The 22,020-nt window shown below is 38.0% G+C and overlaps 2 protein-coding genes across 4 annotated transcripts in view; one reads left to right on the top strand and one right to left on the bottom strand.

The window, feature by feature from the left end:
• Positions 1-1,486: 1,486 nt before the first annotated feature.
• prune2 (prune homolog 2 with BCH domain) lies at positions 1,487-15,157 on the top strand. Of its 3 annotated transcripts, none has more exons than XM_047372896.1 (11): positions 1,487-1,556; positions 3,837-3,903; positions 3,990-4,190; positions 4,438-4,614; positions 7,062-7,164; positions 11,654-11,785; positions 11,973-12,059; positions 13,304-13,402; positions 13,509-13,547; positions 13,967-14,017; positions 14,153-15,157. In XM_047372896.1, the coding sequence occupies exons 2-11, from the start codon at positions 3,849-3,851 to the stop codon at positions 14,184-14,186; spliced, it is 978 nt and encodes a 325-aa protein (XP_047228852.1). In that variant the 5' UTR covers positions 1,487-1,556; positions 3,837-3,848; the 3' UTR covers positions 14,187-15,157. The 3 variants fall into 3 exon arrangements, with proteins under 3 accessions (XP_047228852.1, XP_047228853.1, XP_047228851.1); XM_047372897.1 differs by lacking the exon at positions 1,487-1,556 and adding an exon at positions 2,051-2,188 and having other exon boundaries at positions 14,156-15,157; XM_047372895.1 differs by lacking the exon at positions 1,487-1,556 and adding an exon at positions 2,051-2,188.
• Positions 15,158-15,243: 86 nt separating this feature from the next.
• pcsk5a (proprotein convertase subtilisin/kexin type 5a) overlaps positions 15,244-22,020 on the bottom strand; it is a 50,290-nt gene continuing 43,513 nt past the window's right edge. The window contains exons 32-34 of the mRNA XM_047372893.1: positions 20,031-20,131; positions 19,437-19,635; positions 15,244-17,030 (exon numbers count right to left, since the gene is read on the bottom strand). Coding sequence (XP_047228849.1) covers positions 16,561-17,030; positions 19,437-19,635; positions 20,031-20,131 — 770 coding nt within the window. The 3' untranslated portion in view covers positions 15,244-16,560. The remainder of the gene's footprint in view (positions 17,031-19,436; positions 19,636-20,030; positions 20,132-22,020) is intronic.

Below are 22,020 nucleotides of genomic sequence, written 5' to 3'. Positions count from 1 at the left end.
TGAAGATATCCAAAGTAAAAGACAGACAACCTTGCTGTAATAGATCAAACAGGAGTTGTGGCTGCTGTTTTTACGTAGGAAAGTCTCATTTACCTTCTGGTCATATTTCATTATCTAAGAAGGGTCCATCTTCTCTGACAATAAGGATACAGATATTTTGCATAATGCTTTTTGAAATGAAAATTGTATTGTTTACAATTTAGTCTACAAACTTAAACAAAAGTATGTGTCTGTCTACTTTGATGACATCCTATACTTAATCTATAGGATCCAATTTGTTGATGTTGCTACTGTTGCCAGGAATAGCAACTTTAATTACTCTGTAAACATCTTCCACAAGGTTTAGGAATGTGTTCATAGTTAGATGAGAAAAACCAGAACTGCGGCCTCCACTCTAATTCATCCCTAAGGTGTTCAATAAGATTGAGGTCAGGACTCTGTGCAGGACAGTCAAGTTTCTCCACACCAAACTTATACATTTGCAGCCATGGAAGTTATTGTTACACTGGAATTCATTGATTTGGTGGTGTGACCATGGTTGAGTTTTAAGTTTTCTGATCTTTTTAATGTGGTTTGAAAGCAATGTTTAAATTATATTGAGGATTCCAATTTAACTAATGGTAGTTTTTACCTGTTTAACTCCTGCAGGGCCTCAACGTGGCATTAATCAGCAAAAAGGTTCATTGCCAAGATGTTTGAGTGTTTGAGAGTGTTTCACAACTGTCCACAAAGACTTCAAAAGATCTAAAGAGCATTCAGGTCATCTTAAGTGCAGTCAGAGATTCTTCTGTCCAAAGATGCTGCTATAAATATTGAATTTTGGAACACAACCCCTGGTGATTCCAAGTCATGTGGGCTTTTTTAAAGCTTAAATTGTAGCTTATGTGAACTGTACCAAGATGTAAACCACTGTAAACCATTTACGGAGGCCTTAGTCCTTGACCTGGGCTGTCTGGGTCAAGGGCCATTTAATCCTTACTGCACATCTTGTATTCACTCTATTTCCTATCAACTCACTTTCAGAAAAATGTGAAAAAGAAAGACCACTAATGCCTAAAAAAATACTTTGCTGGAAAGACATAGATAACTGTATTGCCAGTTATTTCTTTTACTAACTTGTTATCTCTTGGCATTTAAAAAACATACACAAATGCTTTAATTTGCAAATTAAATCAGGCAGGTCTAAAAAAGTTCAGCCATGGAACATATGCAATTCCTCCTGCTTCAGAGTAGGAAGGAAAAAGGATTTCTTGCAGCTTACGTATTTCCTAACTTTGTACTTTTTGATTAATTTATCGAGTTCATTGTTCCCTGAGGTGTTTTATAGTTTTTCTTGTCACTTTTCAACGTTTTATGTAACGCTAGGTAAATATGTATGTACATTTTTAGGAAACATTTCTGTCTTATTGCATGGAATTGCATGAGAGCTGTAAAGGTACTGATTAACAAAAGACTGTTTCAAGATCCCTGCACATCTTTGTACTTTGTACTAAGCAAGTCTGCATGAGAGTTGAAAGGCTTGCCAAAATCTTCATGCCTACTTGTTACTGATCAGTGTAAGTAAAAAAGTATTTTCTGTTTGCAGAGCGATTATTAAAGCTGACTATCAAAATACTTTTAATTTAACAGTGTTATTACTATACTTTGTTTTGTTATTGGCTAAAAAGTTCTAAGTGAACAAGAGGGAGCGTATTAGAACTATCAGCATAGATAATGGAGAGAGAAACTCCAGATTCTTTGGATTAGTCACCTTTTTTTTTTCCGAATGTTTGTGAATATTATTTGCACAAGACTTGTGTCGGGGTTCTCATTTGTCTGTTCACTACTTGTCTCTCTTGCTGAGGGCTCGTTACTTCAAGTTGCTGTACATCTAAGCACAAAGTCTTAAACTGTATTAAACGTAGTAATAACACCACACAGAGATTATTTTAAAGATAATTACACACAGATGCATGTTCTTTGATATACTCATTGTGTAGCACCGCCTGAGGAAGCAGCTCTGTTGAGAGCTGCCATAGCAGGTGATGCCCTTATTTGGTAGTGACCTAGATCATGTGATCACAAAATGGTGGAAGCTGTGAGCTGTTTATAAGCTGAGCATCTCCATCGAGAGGCTTGGAGCAGGACAAAGGCAGTTTCTCCATGCTCTGAGACACAGTGGGACAGAGATTCCCAAGCCCCAGCAGCGGTGAGTAGATGGTTTTTATTTAGTGGAGATAAAAAAAGGAGGAAAGAGGTGTATGTTTTGTTTTTTCCTCTCCTCACAGCCAGCAGACAGGAAGCAAGAGTGAGGGAGGGGCTGCTGTCATCAGCGCTATGGTCCTGTGCTGTGATGTGAAAGCAGATCTAAAGCAGCATCTTCCAAGGAGGATGTCATTTTATAATATTCTGCAAAATAAATCAGTGTACCAATATTGATTTAAATGTAGATTTGTGTAAACGTGTGTATATTTATGTGTGTGTCGACATCCTGTGGAAGAAAGCACATGCACTCTTCATTAATGCGGTTATGTCGACAGTACAGGTGTCACAACAGTGTTTAGCATTTGTCTGTTTCAGCTTCTGAAGTAATCACATTTTCACCGTTGCCCTGAAAGCCTGTTGAGGAGGAACAGGAATGACTCTTTTTTATGCGAATGAACACACATCATGTGACTCACTATGAATTTGCATCTCTTCCCAATCTGTGCTCAGGCAAGCGTGCAGTCTTTCGATTTGAATCAGCACTATAGGCAGCAAGGAGGGCAGTGAGTTTGTCACGATGTAACATGCCCTGAACCAGTCCCCACCCCCAACTCCCGCCCCCTACTCATAGCATCATCCCAGCCTCCTCCACTCTGAATACAAGGATTATTCACAGGAGATAAAGGACCTTTTAACCTCAATTTCACTTATTTTTTTCCTCCTCCTTTTGTCCTGTTCCCTGTTCTCTGTTCTGTGTGGAAGACATTTTTTTTTTACTACTTTAAATAAAGCACGAGCTAAGGTTTGCACGTGTTTAGATTTCTGTGATCTGGCGGTTATCTTGTGCATATGCTTTAGGTCATAGATAAAAAAGAGAATTTGTGGCACCACACTTATTATGAATAGAGGTAAAAGCCTGATGGCTAGATAATAACTATGCAGCTTGTTTAAGATTACAATAAAATTCAAATTTAATAATTCAAATAAATAAATAACTAACTGAATGCAGCTCCACTGACAATGCAGTGCCATACATTGCATTTAAAGAAAGCATTGGAGATGCACCAGTCAGGTGTTTTATGGGCTGATACCAAATTCTGGGATTCTTTGAGGCCTTCACCTGCCAATACTGCTTTTGAGTTTGCCTTCCTAGCTATTTCCAAATGCATTAGAAAACCATTAGTTCATAAATGTGATAATTGTATGTTGTGTCATATTTAGCTCTTATTGAAAAGAAGGGAGCTAAAGCTTTAAAAACATGATATTGATTAAGAATTATGGTGAGCTAGCACTGAAAAGAAAAAATGAAAATCTTGCCACTAATCTTAGGTAGATGTACATAATGAAACATTACAAGTACAAAAATGGAGGTAATTTCATTCACATTGGGCCAATTAGCCGCAAATAAAGATCAAACTTAAAAAAAAAAACATTTTCAGAGCAAGTGAACTGGTCCACACCAATTCAGTCTACTATAATGTACTCCAGTCATTGGATCCTTTACGTATAAAAATATAAAAGTGATTAAAAATGTCACTTATCTTGACAATCCCTTTGACAAGCCTTTACATGTACAAGAACTGTGGCTAGCAGAATACACATTTTGGTGTTTTGCAGTAATTTCTATTTAAGGTCTAACATTTTTCCTACAGGTCCCCCTGGGGATGGACCTGGCCTCAGATAGTAAAATGACTTCAGAGGGCGACGACTGCAGACCAGGTGAGAATGAACCAAACATTTTACACATATCAAAGAACATTGTTGTTCAAAATAAATAACTGCTGCAACACTCTTTTTTATTTTAGTGCCTCCTACATCTTTACCCCTGCAAGGAGGTGCCAGTCAGAGGAAAAAACTTTCGGCCCCTCGAATCAGCTTGTCACTGGACCACAGTGAGGATGACTTAGGGGAGACGCCAGATGATCTGGACATTAATGTAGATGAGCTTGACACTCCAGATGAGGGAGATTACCTCGACTACACAGACCATGAAATGGACTGGGAAGGTGGGTCAGACAACAAAAAGACAACAACAAAAAAAACATTACTTTCTGTAATTCTAAATTTCTTCTGAGATTTATTTAATAATATGGGAAACAACGTGCAATTTATAAAAATTAGGGTTGAGTCCCATTTTGGCTTAGTTTCATGGTCGTGCTGATGTACACATTGACCCACTGTCCTGACAAGGGGCACAAATCATACAAACCTGATGTCATTAAGAATAGAAGTATTTGGTTTTTGTCAAACCAGATCCCAATGCAGCCAATAGGAGTGGGACAAATGATTCCTACAATACCATTCCAACATACAGCGCTGAGGAAGAGCGGCGTGATGTCAAGCTGTGGAGGACTGTTATCATCGGGGAGCAGGAGCACCGCATCAACATGAAGGTTATTGAGCCCTTCATGAAAGTCGTCTCTCATGGAGGTGAGAAGTTATTTTTCCAAATCAGCATGTCACATTTAGCAGGTTGAAAGTTCAAAAAGATAAAACCAGAGAACCTTGGTGCACTCAAACTAGCCTTTCTGTTATATGATAAAAGTCTTGCTCTCTCTTGCTCTTCTGCAGCCTAAGTGATAAAGAGACATGTCTTGACATGTTGTCAAAAATTATTTTTTAATAATTTCCCAAAGCTTCTTACAGCTTTTGTGAATCCTCTGACTCTAATCCTTCTCTCAATAACAACTTCCATAAGAAAGAGTGTCACTGTCAGCACAGTCTAGTAGGATTTATTATGGTGCCTTGACTGATCAGTAAAGGATAAGATTTTTGAGTTTCCGACTGGCCACTTATAGTCAAGGCAGGTCAAGCGGAAGATCAGCTGATTATGGTCATTGGGCAATTTCTCAATCATTATTACAGCTTTATTTTATATTAATTCCTAGCTTTATTAATATTATGGATGTTTTCAACAAGTTTGCTTTAGTCCCATTGTCTTTGCATTTTTGGTAAAAACATGATTTTTGAAAAAGAAAACATGAATTAAAATTAAAATGATATAGTTATTCTGCTATGGATTTTATTTGGATTCATGTTGATCACTGTTTATAAACAAATAAATCTGGAGAGACCAGAACCCAGTTTATTCAGCAAGGTTATGTCTTTGCATCTATCCCGATTTGATTCTGAATTCCTAAAAGAGGAGCAATGCCAGTCCAATGCTTGATGCCAGTTAAAGAAGTCGATGCCTCCCAGAGACAACCTTGGGGCTGAGTCCGACAGATGTCGTGCAGAAATTCTACCATCCACTGAGCACAAAACTGGATATTGCCCTTTCTTTTCCCTCTTAAACTTTCTCTCAGACTAAAATTAGGTATGTAGAATCCAAAGTATGGGTGAAACCTTGAGTTTACATTTCATTATTGTAGCAGTAAGGTATCATGGTTGTTTTATTTATGTTTTGTAATTTCTTTACCCAATTAATCAGTAAATATATTGATAAAATTAATAATAAGCTGGAATTGATCATCTTATTGATAAGTGATTATTACCTTTCAATTATCAATTCAGGTATAAATATTGTTTTTCTTAAACATATATTTTTATATAACATTTGATTTAAATGATTCAGACTTTTTTATATTTTTAAGATAAATCATTTGAATAAGAAAACTGCTTTCAAGCAGATGAACAAATGTAGCATTGACATTTAAGAAACTAGTTTTTTGACTTTTGAAATTCAAATTGATTCAGAACTCTAAAAACATAACAAACCTTGATATGGTTTGAAATGTATGTTTGAAAGTTTAGAAACATCTTGATAACTGGAGATAAAAACTCAATATCAGGCTTAAGAAATTATCTACAGCAGATGAAGTGCATCTGAGAGTTATGTTCTTAAGAGATAGGGGGAAAAATCCATCAAAGACTTCAAACAGGACCAGAGAGAGGCATTATCCATCAGCTGATCCATCTATGGCTAGTTTTTTTATTTATTGATCATTTTAAAGTGGCCACAGAAACAAATCTCTACTCCTCAGAAAAGGTTCATATACAGGATTGTTGATTATAAAAGAGAAAAGAACAATGAAATTCAAAAGGCCTGTCAAAAAGTGGTAAAAATTGCATAAAATGATTTGACTCATTTAAAGCAAAATATAAGTTAAAGAGAGTCGATCAAACTTTTTGTACTTTTGTACTACAGCTCCTTGGAAAAATATTCATACCAGTGAATTGGAAGCAAGAAGAAAACATGGCTGTCATTATTTTGTTTCCAAATACGATTTCTACACACTGTATTCAGTTCACCTCAGTCGATGCTTTGTGGAACCATTTTTAACTCCACTTTTAGTTAATTAATTCCAACAGATTTTATTTGAGGGTATTAGACTGGAAAGGCCCTGAATACACATAAGCAAGCCTTTTGGATTTGTTTGCATTTTAGTTAGCTTTCTATAAATATGTATAGATCAGCATACTGCAAGTATGAGAGACATGAAGAGAGTGTCTTGTGACTCATTATTTCAAGAGCGTGTATACCATTAAATAGGCAAATGTGACCTTTACCCAAAGCAGAACAAGCTTTTTCCCGCTCTGCTTGTTGCTGGAGGCTTAAGTGAAACACAGCTGTTCCATGTAAACAGAGATGTCTGTCATTGAAAAGTCAATATCAGAAGCTCTGTCATCTAAATAAAAGCCCTTCTGTCTCTGTGTCACCAAATCCACTCATAAATGGGCTGGTGAATAAAAAGGAAATTACAACATTTGGAGAAGCATAGTGAGAGGAAATGGAACAAAGAGCCTGACAAAAGAATCCAAGACTGGCAGATAAATGCAACAAAATAGCAGAAAATAAGAGAGCAGTCAAGTTTTCCCCAACAAAGGCGCACTCTCAATTTGACTCTTATTACTTTCCTTTTTGTGTTTTTGATCAGGTTACTACAGCAACGGAGTGAATGCCATCATAGTCTTTGCTGCATGTTTCCTGCCAGACAGTGCAAGAGAGGACTACCATGAAATAATGGAGAACCTCTTCCTGTAAGTATGCTACAAAGACTTGGTGCCTCTCATGTCACACTGACCTCCCACAATAATTATTGTTCTCTGTACTACTAACAAACATTGAATCATCCTCAGAAATTATCACAATGACATAGTAACAAGGTAATAAGGTATTTATATTAAACTGTTACTGTGCAGAGCTAGTCAGTATCATAATCAATCAACTTCCTAAAATACTTTTGTATTTCTCAGATTAAGATGTATTTCCCATTTCTGAAATGGTTACTCTTTAACCAAGGATTATAACAGATCATATGTCATTATTAATCCAATTTTGTAATTAGTAAAAGGATACACAAAAACACATCAGACAAAACAGAGCTATCCCTAATTTCACAGATAATTACTACAGCAACAACAGCTGTTTTCCACCCAAATTTTACTTAGATTGAAAGTTTGTTGGCTATGTTTCAGGTGTTGAATGCCTTGTGTTTCTCACTTTAGACTATGAACACTGGAGACATGTCTGAGGTGGAGGAAAAAATCAAACAATATATATATACATATTCTGATGATTAGTCTGACTGCAAATATACTTAGGTGTTTTAAAAGTACTTAATAGTACTTAGTACCACCAGTAACATTTGATCTATTGGCAAACTGGCATGTTTGCAAAAAAAGAAATGAAGCTAACTTAATTTAAATAGCTCACCACAGCTAACATGGTATTATTTCTCAATAGTAAAAACAAGATATTACAGTGTTCCTTGGACATCTGAGTCCACTCCAGTTCATTTACATTATTGACCTTATGTGTGGCGTCTGCCTTTCTCAAATCCCACATGATTTTAAACAGAATTCAAGTCAGGCGACAATGATGGACAATCCAGTATCTTCCAGGACATCTAGTAAAACTAAGCCCTGGTGGACTTTAAGAGCTTATGCTTGGGATCATTGACCTGTTTGATCTGGTGATGTCAAAGCTTCAGCTTCCTCACAAATGACACAAATGTTTCTCCCTGGATTCCCTGAGGTTTGATTGAATATATCTTGCTTTCCACATGCTTGCTTTGTTTTTTACAGATGCCACATTGAAATGCCAGAGGAAAGTAGCCCCAGTGCATCACTGAGCCATGCCTTATTGTGTTATTTGCATTGTATGCATCATTCTTGCACCTGCAGTCATATCACTGAATTATGGGCCAGAAGACCTCCAATTTCAGTACATAACTTAACAGAACAGAATCCCAAAATCAGTTTGGCTTATTTATATAGTTGTGAGCAAACTGGAGCTGACCTTTCTTGTGCTTTTTGGTCAGACTATGTTATGAAGTGTTACCTTCAGGGCTTAGCTTGTGCCTTACTCTGGAAACTGAAGCCTCAGTGCCTGCTGCCACCAAGTCTTGCTGCAGGTGTTTTGCAGTATGTTTTGGGTTTTCACCACTAGCCTCCTATGGAATCTGGTGGCAGCCGTTGGTAGTTTCCTTCAAGGTTGTGCAGCCAGTTTTCCTCTGTTGTTTTTGCAAGGCAATGATCTCTTCTATTGGTATCAGGTATCTGAGGTGTTCTATTCCAAACAAGCCTAATGCAACTAAATGAAGACTTGACTGACTGCCTCAGGTTTGCCTAAGATCACACATGATTTGCAGACATGAGCTCTAACAAACAATTCTGTTTAGGGGGTTGAATACTTATGAAACTGCAGAAATCATTAAAAGTAAGATGAAGTGTTGAATTTGGATAAAAACCTTAGTTTTACTAAACTGTTCTTGAGTAATTTGTTTATGCAAACACACGAACAAACATAATTTGCAGTGGGGGTAAAATCATTTTAGGTGCACCAGTAAGTGATGGTATTTATGCTATTTTACAATTGTTTCGGAAGAGTCAAGAAAAATTTCTTTGACTTTTTCAAGGAACTTAAAGTTGCAGGGGTTTCATTCTTATGGCTACAATTGCTATAAAATGTCGCGAAAACTGCTGAAAGAAACTGCTTATTGGGACATCTGAGGATAAATATTTCAATAAAACCACTCTCACTTACTGAACTGTACAACCTCAACTAATTAACCTTCTGCCAATAGTATTTAACTACATAATACATTGACAAACAGTTTATGAACTATTCAGTAGTCTGACAATTGTTTGCAAATACCACAGGTTTTCTGACTTGCAACTGAAACACAGTTTCATATGAATGGAGCACATACAGGGGTTGGACAATGAAACTGAAACACCTGTCATTTTAGTGTGGGAGGTTTCATGGCTAAATTGGACCGGCCTGGTAGCCAGTTTTCATTGATTGCAACATTATGGGTGACATACCAGAGTTCAAAAGAGGACAAATTGTTGGTGCACGTCTTGCTGGCGCATCTGTGACCAAGACAGCAAGTCTTTGTGATGTATCAAGAGCCACAGTATCCAGGGTAATGTCAGCATACCACCAAGAAGGACGAACCACATCCAACAGGATTAACTGTGGACGCAAGAGGAAGCTGTCTGAAAGGGATGTTTGGGTGCTAACCCGGATTGTATCCAAAAAACATAAAACCACGGCTGCCCAAATCATGGCCGAATTAAATGTGCACCTCAACTCTCCTGTTTCCACCAGAACTGTCCGTCGGGAGCTCCACAGGGTCAATATACACGGCCGGGCTGCTATAGCCAAACCTTTGGTCACTTATGCCAATGCCAAACGTCGGTTTCAATGGTGCAAGGAGCACAAATCTTGGGCTGTGGACAATGTGAAACATGTATTGTTCTCTGATGAGTCCACCTTTACTGTTTTCCCCACATCCGAGAGAGTTACAGTGTGGAGAAGCCCCAAAGAAGCGTACCACCCAGACTGTTGCATGCCCAGAGTGAAGCATGGGGGTGGATCAGTGATGGTTTGGGCTGACATATCATGGCATTCCCGTGGCCCAATACTTGTACTAGATGGGCGCGTCACTGCCAAGGACTACCGAACCATTCTTGAGGACCATGTGCATCCAATGGTTCAAACATTGTATTCTGAAGGCGGTGCCGTGTATCAGGATGATAAAACACCAATACATACAGCAAGACTGGTGAAAGATTGGTTTAATGAACATGATAGTGAAGTTGAACATCTCCCATGGCCTGCACAGTCACCAGATCTAAATATTATTGAGCCACTTTGGGGTGTTTTGGAGGAGCGAGTCAGGAAACGTTTTCCTCCACCAGTATCACGTAGTGACCTGGCCACTATCCTGCAAGAAGAATGGCTTAAAATCCCTCTGACCACTGTGCAGGACTTGTATATGTCATTCCCAAGACGAATTGATGCTGTATTGGCTGCAAAAGGAGGCCCTACACCATACTAATAAATTATTGTGGTCTAAAACCAGGTGTTTCAGTTTCATTGTCCAACCCCTGTAATGATTCTACCAACATATTCTACCAACATATTCCAGATTAAATTTCCAAACAAAACCCAACCAAGATTAAGCATACAATATGACAGTTGAAGCTGTTAGATGATGAACAGTGCAAAGCAAATGCTGAATGATGTTGTTCGCACCCCACATAAGGCTATGTCATCAGTTTTATTGTTAATAAAGTAAACTCAAAGAATCACAGAGAGGTCAAAAGACTCTCTGAATGAACTGACAAAGAAAGTTTACTTGCTGAGACTTGCTGGGTTTGTGACTCCATCGTTGTTTGGGCTGAATTGCCTTTCATGCTTCCACTGTGTGGTTTAGATCCCACAGGCTGTTCTGTGACAGATATTCAGAAAGCTGGCATGTTTTGAGAGGTTTTGGACTGAAATGAGAGAAGGTAAAAAGTAGTGTCTGCAGTTTCCGATGCCAGTTGGCTTACAGTCTGATTCCTTGTGAGAAGGAGTAACTGTAGCTTTATGGAGAACTGTGTGTCAGTGGAAGATGATCTGTGTAGTCACAAAACCGAGCCGATTAGCAGTGTTGGACTGTGAAGGTGTCGAGTAGGACTGAGGCCAAAGTCCGAGAAGTTGATGGAGTTGCTGAGGAAACTCGTTGACAACACGTTTTACTTTATTTTCAAAGGAAGCCGCAAAGTTCCCTGTTGACTGAGAGAACATAGGAGGAAGACACAAAAATGAGGACAGACAGTGATACCATTTCTTTATAATTTGAGTGTGGGATTTTATTACAGGGAAGTAACTTTATGATTGAGCCTCTGAGATTGATGTGAAAAAGGGAAAGATGAAGAAATGCAAAACAGCTCATGGATGTACACTTGTACCAATTTCTCGTCTCTTCTGACATCAGAGGAAAGAATTTCAACATCCTGCTGGTTGAGGTTTTCAGATATACTGTAAGACTTGTCCACTATTTCATCAAATATTTGCATTTAGGTTCAAGACAACGGTTGCTTTCTGATTTTGCATACTTTTCACATGCAGTGCACATAAATGGCAGGATGTTACTTTATTTGTCATGAGAACTTGTCATAAGATTACGGTTAGTATCCAGACATAAAATACAATATCATTTGAATTTACAGCAACAAAATATGTGTGTTTTAGCTACGTGATCAGCACACTGGAGCTCATGGTGGCAGAGGACTATATGATTGTTTATCTGAATGGAGCCACGCCCCACAGAAGAATGCCTGGTCTTGGTTGGCTAAAAAAGTGCTACCAGATGATTGACAGAAGGTGGGTCCTGTTATCGTTCTTCTGGAATTTGACTCTAGTCAGATGTTATTTTGTATTTCAGAGACATTGCAACAGCATTGCAATACTGTATAAACTGTACTGTTTGTTCTACATCGTTTGAAGAAATTAGGTTGGAAATGCATAGTTTTATTACCTTTCCTAACGTGATTCACTAATTTGTGTTTAGGCTCAGGAAGAATTTGAAATCCTTCATTATTGTCCATCCATCTTGGTTTATCAGGACTGTTCTAGCCATTACCAAGCCCTTCATCAGGTAAAATGTTTGACACACAAGCAGTCTGGTTGGTTGTGTTTGTTTAATCTCAGCATAAAACTTTTTTTTAACAACTTTGTGGGGGACAACTTTAATAGGATTGTTTAATGAATATGTGTTAGCTTGTAAGAACTGTGGTATCATTTGAATGTGCTTATTCAAGTTACAATATTTATATCTGTTGAGAGTTCCAAATTTTTTTTTTATCTCTAAATTGTGAAAAAAAAACAAAAAAAACATCCAGTCTTTTTAATAATTGGAGACCTAAAATCTTCTCCAGATTATTTCATTGGTTAGTCTTTAGACTCTTTATAATATATTTTTACCAAAAGCCATATTTGATCCAGTATTCTCAGTGGACCTATTTTTTGCACATAAAATTCCTACATCTAAAACATACTGCCACAAACTTTGATGGTAGGAAACATATAATGGGTGCATGACTTCTTACTCTGATGCTCCCATCAATCAGTAACAGAAAAGCTCTATTTTTGTCAAGGTTTTTTTTTTTTCTTAGCCTCACAGATAAGTGGTTTTCTTTTAGGGATATTTAAGATTGTCTAATCATGGTTTTGTTAAGAGATTATGAGCAGATTCAATATCTTACCAATATCTTACCGTAGCTCAATAAATTACTGAAAAGTTCATTTATTTCAGTAACTCAATTAACTAAGTGAAACAGATTAGTAGGGTAATTATAAAATATACTAATTGTGTGATTTGCTATTAGATTTTCTGTTTTTAAGAAGATAATTTCTGTTTTGACCTGCTTGGACAAGTCATTTGCTTTAAAACTAGTTCTGTTTAAACAGTAATAAAGTGCTATACAGCAGGCAAGATTCACTGGTCAGAACTGCCAAAAAGAACCTCCCTTGAGCTATCACTTTAAGGCAGGACAGAACTGAAGTCAAAAGTTACTAATAAACACTGTTGGTGGTTATTGTTTCTTATTTTCTTGTTTGTTTATTTTTGTCCCATGAACATATAATATTATAGCTGAAAGATAAACCGATTGTTTTGAAATAGGTTAATGTTCATGCAGTCTTTATATAAACATTATTAATTTTGTTATCATTTTCTAAAATAAAATATGTAATTTAAAGACCATTATCGATCTAATAAGGTGAAGGCTTTGTGTTATTCGGTTGTAAAGCTTGAAATTACTCTTGATAAAAAGTATCCATGTTAACGTGTCATTGTACATGTACTTCAGTTAATGTACACATATTTGTTTCCTGCTTCAGCACTAAGTTCAGCAGCAAGATTAAGTATGTGAACAGTTTAGATGAACTGCAACAACTAATCCCAATGGACAGCATTCAGATCCCAGAGTGCATCATTAAGTGAGTCCCTCTTAGCCCCTGAGTGCAACACCAGTCTCATCCACTGCAAACCTGATTTGTGCTAATAGCTTCCTATTTATCTTGTTATCTGAACTTCCAATTCTAGACTTGACAAGGAACTCAAGGAAGCGGCGGAAAGCTCAAGGTAAGCATTGGCTGTGGTGGATCTCATAGCCCTCCTCTCTGGAGGCAGTGGCCCCTGTCTCGGTTTTATCCTTGGCTGGATTTATCAGATCGGCTCTTCCTGGATGAGGACCAGTTTTATTTGGCCATGTTTCCAATTACAGTGGAAAGATAGCAAAGAGTTGCTAAAGATCCTAAGCTCTTTGCTTTCATCTAATTTATCATCACAGTAAAATAAATGAGCCAGTCTTTATTGCATATAGATCTATTACACAGATAATAACTGTATAACCAAAAGATGCAGACTTCACACACTAATGACTCGCTGCCTAATTGTGCTGTGAATCATAAATTGCACAAGCCTTCAAACTCCCTGCACAGAAGCATATTACAACGGTAAATCGTCTTCTAACAATGTCTCCATTTGTTCCCACTGTCAAGAATGAATAGTTTCCTGCAGGGGACCGAGCTGACAGCCGCCAGCAGAACAGAGTAAGTTCTCAAAGATGGTAAAGTTCACATATAGAAGACGAATGGCCACATGCCCGCAGTGTGTCACACACACATAAACACACCCATCCTAAATGGTCTACTTTGCTTGTTTTTTTTATTTTTTTATCTTTATAGCAGACAAGACCAAGTTGGTGCCAGCAGCTCGTAAACCAGAGCACCTGAATAGATGGGACACCTCAAAAGTAACTGCAATGAAAAGCTTGAAAAGTGCTGCTTGTGTGTGTGTGTGTGTGTGTGTGTGTGTGTGTGTGTGTGTGTGTGTGTATGTTTGTGCCTGTTTTTATTTTCTTTTAGACACTGTAGTTTAATTTAAACACAATCTACTGTAGTATCTGTTAAAACTCAGATCCGTTTTACCTGTAGCATTCGCTGCACTGTACACCTGCAGCTGAGACAACTTATAGTTAAGTGTGTGAAACATCGGCAGAGTAGCGTTGATGTTCACTTTAAGGTAGATGTGATTTCAGACAAGAGACAAAGCACCTCAAGAATTCATTTTAGATACTGCATTTTATTTAGGTGCATGAAAAGCAGCACAGGAATAAAACCACACCTTTTGTGGTTACTCAGTACTTCAGAGCGAGAGGCGACTTTTTGTGTTAGCTGTTTTACACAAAAAAGGATCAGGGGATGCCAAGAAAAAAACAACAACCTTGTGCCATAGTTTATGACCAACTTGCAATCCTGTAACCCAATCTTGTAACTTGCCCTGAAAATACAGAATAAACATATATAGAAAGATATTTAAACTTTATAGTGTAAATCTGAGAGCCACGCAGGGGTAGGTTAAATGTAAAATCAAACTGTCAATGCAGTGTGGCAGCATATATTTCATGCCTTGTTTTGCAAATATACGTGTATGTGTGTGTATTGGGTGAAACAAACTGGGAATCCTCCCTTCAGCCACTGTTGGATCCTCAGACAAAACCTCAAACGACCTTAATGATGGGATGTTAATAAAGCACAATGTCTCATCAGTGTGTGTCCACCCGCATGTGTGTATTTATACATCAGTGCATGGTCCCCACATCACATGGTCCGAACTTATGTGTCTTAATGAGTGTGCAAAAAAATTAAGAACTGCTGTCTATTGATTCAATAAAAGTGATTTGAAGCCTGTATGCTGTTTTCAGCCTTATCTCGTGTGTTTTATTTTGCTGTGCTGCCACCTTGATAAGTCATTTCAAAAGAGTTGACCAGAGTAATGAGTTTCCAAATTAAAATTTTACTGGCAAGCAAATAACATACAGTACAAGATAGAAAACAAGCAATGACATCTCATTAAGCAACACTACAAACAAATGACAGGTAATGATAAAAGAAAAAACTAGTAAGCATCCATGATACATCTATACCAGTTACGTAAATTGGACACTGAACTATTTCTGCATACTAATTGTATAACAGATAAAAAGAAAGTACATCCTTGATCAGTTCCAGGGTTTTAACATATAAATGATTGGTCATTACCAGGTTCTAAAATCATTTAAATATAACCTAAAATATTCAAAACCACACACCACAGATTATACCAAGTCATAAACAAAAAGAAAAAAGTTAGTGTGAAACTTGCAAAATAACATGGTGTGTGCCTTCTTTTCAGCAGGACAAACAGCATATTGTCTGATTTGCTTTGCTTTAAGGTTATGAAAACTAGATAAAGCTAATCTTATGTTCCCTTCTTGTTCAGTTGATTTCAAAACTACTACCTCTATCTAGGAACCTGTAGCATATTTCTTTTTCTTTAAAGGTATTTGTTCCATTTAGTAGTATAATTAATACAAAGTTTGCGCTAATCAGTTTCCAAGTGTTATCATTTTTAGAAAGAAAATCAAGGGGCGGCGCATTGTGTAGAAGTAGAGTGGGAGCCTGCAGAGGCAATTTGTAATCAACAGAGTCGTTAGGAGTTTGATTCCAGACCTTGGGACCTTTACCCCTTTTTTCTATGCCCATTTCCTGTCTGACTACTGCAAATAAAGGACAGTAGCACCACAAAAATAAAAAAGTAAAAATCGAGATTGGTCAAAATAGGTATTGGCCTGGCAGGCCTCAAAGAAAGTGGGGACTGTTTTTTGCCAGTAGGAGCAGAATCAATGCATCTGACCTTCAATAATAACATTGATTACATTTTCAGAAGCTCTATGTTTAGTAAAAAAAAAGCTGTTACTAAATGACTGTTTGTTATCTCCCTTAACCTTTGTGCACTTTAGGACATAAGTGCCAATGAACCTATGTAAACTAAATGCAGTCAGCAATCAGGAAACCAGCATTACATGTTCCATTTAAGAATGGTAAATATGGATTTATCTCTGTAGCACATTTCATTTTGTGGATGTACAGCAGTCATGAAATGCTGCTCATTATAAATAGCTTCTCACATCTCATTTGTCTGAGCTCATTCAGTGAAGGATAAATAGATCTGTCCTTCGGGGCAGAGTGAGATTAACAGTACAGAGGAGAAAATAGGAGAGGCAGAAATGTGTAGAAGAAAACAGAAGTGTTCTCTTATCGCGTCTCATCCTTTATCTGAACGTGTAGCTCTCGTCGTCGTACTCTAGCTCATCCTCGTTGTCATCTCCCAGCTGTCCATACCGAAACTTTCTATACACTGTGCCATCTTTGCCCATGTAAACAATGTCCTCATCATCATCATCATCGTCATCATCATCATTCTTATTCCATGAGCGAGGCGTGCTGATGTCGACTAGCTCAGCTTCTTGAAATCGGCCTCCAGAAGAGCTGTAAGATGTAGAAGAGGCAGAGGTGTAGCCACCGTATCTGCTGCCGCCTCCAAACCCCCCGCCGGAACCGAGCTTTTTGTACCCACGGGGAGGGAGGTCCGAGGGGCCACTTTTCGACCGGGAGTGTCGGATCAGGAAGATGACGCCAATGAGTACCAGGACAAGTAGGACGGAGGCAGTGATGAAGATAGTTAGGTTCCCTCTGTACTCTTCATATGTGAATGGTAAGTTAGTGCTGAAGATGCAATGACCTGGAAAAAAAAGCCACAAATCATCCACAGATGTACTCCTGCCCAACAGAAATATGATGACGTGTTTACATAATAACAAATCTCAAAGGGCCATTGTAACACCGAGAACTCAGATTGTTATATTGTTGTCTGAGGACGAGCTTTAAGGCTCTTAAGTAAGGAAAAAAATTTTTGGGCTATGTAATGTGCTTTTTCTAAGTTTAAATTTAAAACTGTGAAGCAGACTTCTTGCACATACAACTGTATTGAGATTTGGACAATTTATTAGTTTAATGTTTTTTTGACCGGACAAATGGGAAGCTGTCAAAAATCCTCAGTATAAGACTTTACTTTTATAAAATACTAGAATCAAAATTCTTGAATATATTTTATCAAAAAAAGTTTAGCAGCTCTCAATGTTGCTTTTCTCAGAACATTTCCAAACTTCCTGAACTTTTCACTATAACGAAAACAGACTTTGTTACTGCAGCTTTATGGAGTCTTTTGTAATTTCACAACTATGATAATCTGTTGAGTTGTTTAGTTGTATAGTAACTCCATATAGGCTTGTTCATATGAACGTTTTCACTTTTTGTCACATTACCAAAACTAATTTTGAAGTATTTTATTGGGATTTTATGTATTAGGCCATCACACAGTGGTGCAGAATGTGAAGAGGAATGAAAATTGTGCATGTTTTTAAATTTTAGATATACATCTAAAAAGTGTGGGGTGAATTTATATTGCCCCCCAGCAATTTTTTTCTTCCACAGGGTTTCAATTAGATTTAGGTCTGGACTTTGACTGGACCATTCTAACACATGAATATATTTTGATCTATTCCATTTTGCTTTGGTTTTGGCTTTATCATTTCATTGTTCTGCTGTAAAGGGAGCCTCTGTCCTCATCTTACGTTTTATTCTAGGATTGCACTGTTTTTTTCTCCTTCCACCTTCCTGCCAACTCTAACAGGCTTCCCTGTAACCTGTCCCTCACAGCATGATGCTGCCACCACCATGTTTAACCAGTGAGGGTGGTGGGTTAAGGGTGATCTGCAGCCTTATGCCACTTTTCCACTGGCTCGTTTTAGGCGGCGTGGCTCCGCACTACTCGGTTTCGCACTACTAGGTAAAGTACCAGTTGTGTTTCCACTGACCCACTGACAGCTAAAGCTATGGCGACTGAAGCCCCACGTCCAGTCATCAGTGTAATGCGCTGTGCTGCTATTAACATTACTATGTTACATAATCACATTAAATTAATCTGTGTGAAATGATAAAAAATAAATAGAAAATAAAAACAAATAAACTACATACTAATAATGTTTGTATTATTGTATATACAACAATGTCTTATATATGTTTTTTTTCTGTATAAAATGATCCACTGGGATTTAGAACTCAGCCAGAACTTAAAAGAAAAGGCTAAGAGTTTCTGATGTGAGGCGGGTTTGGCAGAAGAAGCAGATGAGAGATGCTGCTGTCTGGACTGGCAATGCTCCAGAGTTTGCCTGCTTAAGTTGCAATTTTGGGCTTTATGAGGAAGTCTTTGTCTCAGCCTTGGCAAAAATGAGGACAAGGACATTAAAGCCCAAAACTGCGGACCTTTGACTGCGGTAAAGTTAGTTTTAGGTTGGATATTTGATATCCATGCTCCACAGATTGAATGGGCTCGTCCTCCCATTTGATCCGATGCCGGCAGTCTGATTACGGGCAGCTGCTCTCTGCCTCCTCCCTCCTCCTGCAGATGCTGGTTTGCCTAAGGACCGTCAATAAACGTCCGAACCAAACAGGTTGTTTCATGGTGGTATTGTTTTGTGTGTTTTTGGGGAAATATTGCATCTGAACAGCTGATTTTTTGTGTGATCAACTGATTCAGGACGACATTTAATACAACCTTCCGCCTGCATGTAATTCAGAAAGCTGACTTGTCCTCTTTCTTTTCTTTTAGGCTTCAAGCATGGTTTCTGGTAAAATTATATTTCGATTTTATCTACTCTGGCCACTGTGGTCCTTAATATTATTGTAGTCGCTCTACAGTTTTATTAACTTTTCCCTGCACTTTGGAAAACCTTCTAATTTCTCTTGGTCCCATGGCCAATCAGTGAACAGCAGTCTGTTCACGTCACATGTAGTCCCAACTCAGCCCTGGTGGGACCTCCACAGGAGCAGGGAACAAAGAGGTAGGTACCGGTACAGAAAAAACTGTAATGGAAAGGCTGGCAAAGCGAGCCAAGTGGAGTTGAGCAGGGCCAAATTGAGCCAGTGGAAAAGGGGCATTAATCTTTCTCCACAACTAGTGCCTAGTGTGTAGCCTGAAAAATTCTATTTTGTTCTTTTTCCAGATGTTGCTCCATGAGAAGTTCAAAGCTGGGAATATTTTATTTAGATGAATCAGAGTAAACAGGTCACCAGGTAAACAGCTCACCTCGAGTCTCAGTGCAGTTGCAACAATCCTGCTGTGGTGTTTCCATGTCCATCCATCCCTTATCATGGCGGCAACATGGCAGACATCGCCCGTCGACTTCTAAGATTGCTTTAGCAGAACAGGAGGTGCAGTTGAACAAACCTGGCCCCTGACACTCCTGGCAAGAGTCGTCACAGTCTTCACACGTGGGGTCTGAGTCCTGCTGAGAAACAGAGATGACTGAAGCAATCTACAGCTTTTTTTCACTTAATTTATTACATTTAGTTCTTAATGCCAGGCTTCCAAATATTTTTTTTAAAGAACAGACCCACAGCCTCTTTGCATGAGTCAATTAACATGCATCTCTACCTGTCAAACAGTCTCAATCAGCTACCTCACAGCAGGAGCAGGAAGATTTATTTAGAAAATGAGTCACTGTAATAAATTTCACTCTGCTGTTAGAGACTGCTTCGGGTGCAGCGAGCAAGTCAGTCTGAATTACATTTTATGGCACCTGAGGCCCAAACATTAGCTATTATTTTGGTCAAGTACTTGATAAATCCATTTTTAATTAAAAAAGTTAATTTTTGTGAAATTAAAACATGAAAAAGTTACCTTCACAACAGGGTACTGGCCTATTTCGCACATGGACTCACACCTTCCATCTGACAGCAGGTATCCAGGGTAGCATGAGTCACAGGACAGGAAAACTTTTCCTGCATTCATTTAAAGGGGAAATGAGGTTATCCTTTATATTCCTTATCTTAAATTACAGAATATCTGACTTTACAAAGTAACCGTTGCCTTTTGTTAGACTTCAGCAATTACACTTCTAACGTTTACAGTGTTCTACCACTGATGTTCAGAATGGACAAAATAGTTAAAACAAGTACCATGCATTGTGAAAGTATTCATAGACCGTGAACGTTTTCAGATTGTGGCACATTACAACCACAAACTTCAATGTATTTTATTAATATTTTATGCAACATACTGACACAGTGTGGTACAAAAAAATCAGAAACTTCTGGCAGGAAAAGATTACCTTGTTTTTAGCATTTTTATACAAGTTGAAATCTGAAAAGTGTGGCATGCATATATACATTTATGTTCAGCCTTTAGTGAAACCATAGTGTGTAGAACCACGTTTTGGTGCGATTACAGGAGCAGGCCTTTTTGGGTATTCCTTTACCAGTCTGCACATCAACTGACTGAATATTTTGACCATTCTTCAGTGGGACCGATTTGTGAGTGTCTGTAGACAAATATTTGAGGCATGGTAGTGACAGCATCACATTATAGGGACAGCAAAGCTGGTCAGACCACATGGAAAGTTGGATGGAGCTAAATGTAGGGCAATTCTTGAAGGAAGTCTGTTGCAGGCTCCCAATCTAACAGAGTTTGAGCTATTTTGCATTAATGTCCAAATGTTCAATCTCTAGATGTGCCAAGCTTGCAGATATTAAGACTTGTACCAGTAAGTGCAGCAAAAAGTGATTCAACTAAGTATTCTTTCAGGCATAATGAATACATCCGTACCCCACACTTATCAGATTTGTTATATGGAAAAGGGAAACACGTGTGTCTCTTTCCTTGTTTCACAACTATGCACTACTTTATGTTGATCTGTCACATAAAATCCCAACATGATAAAATTTGTGGTTGAGAGGTTTTCAAGGGGTGAGATACAGTAGATCTTTCATTGTACCATGGAGTATTATTGTACCTAAAAAAAACATTTCCTTCAATTACTCCTACTAAAAGGCACTGCTGCAGCCCACATTTTGTCTTTCAGGCCAGTCAGACTGTCAGATTATGTTATAGTAGAGCCCTGTCTTTCCCACAAAGCAAAAGAATATGTTTGTATACGTATATGATTGTTCAGAACCGAACCCCTTCTTTCATTATTCTATGGTGCAGCTTTGATGCACAATATAAGCATTGCTGGAGCTGGAAAGCAGTTAGGATAGTTTTTCAGTCTGCAACCATGGAGTCATATTCATCTAAAGTTACAATTCCAAGAGTGTTCTGAACATACAGTCCAACAGCCTTAGTAAGATTCCTCAGCGGATTGTGTAAGAACAAACCTTTTTCAGACCATGAAGACCAGGAAGATCCTAACTGTTGGGTTTGTTTCTTATTGAATCCCTTTTGGTCATTGCTAAGCACTGAATATGTGGGTCAAACCAGAAGTCTTATCGCTCTGACAATTCGCTGACAACTAGCAATTAGCATGCCAGTTAGGCTGACTATTTTGCTGATGCTATTGCATTATGATCAGGAGCTGAACTGCTTCTAATGTTTCTCACTTTTTGACAGATGCCTTTGTAAAATTATTATGATTTACTTCAGCTGTCAGCGGTATAATTGTTTAAGTAAATAACTGCCTATTTTCTGGATCATTTGAAATATTCCACAATGGCGTGAGCTCAGTTTCACAAGAAATTTTGCAAAAGCCAAGTTCATTTATGTAAAGCATTGTATTATCTCAGTGGATTGCTATAATATTTGAATTATTTATATTAAAATGTTTTTCTCTTTATATTGTACATTTTCTAACCGAAACCTACTGTTAGTTCACATTATCTCACATCTCAGTTATCTT

Source organism: Girardinichthys multiradiatus, chromosome 8 (genome assembly GCF_021462225.1).
Source record: "Girardinichthys multiradiatus isolate DD_20200921_A chromosome 8, DD_fGirMul_XY1, whole genome shotgun sequence".
NCBI classification, from domain to species: Eukaryota; Metazoa; Chordata; class Actinopteri; order Cyprinodontiformes; family Goodeidae; genus Girardinichthys; species Girardinichthys multiradiatus.
The sequence above is the reverse complement of the archived record's forward strand: the minus strand, read 5'-3'. Positions and strand labels throughout refer to the sequence as shown.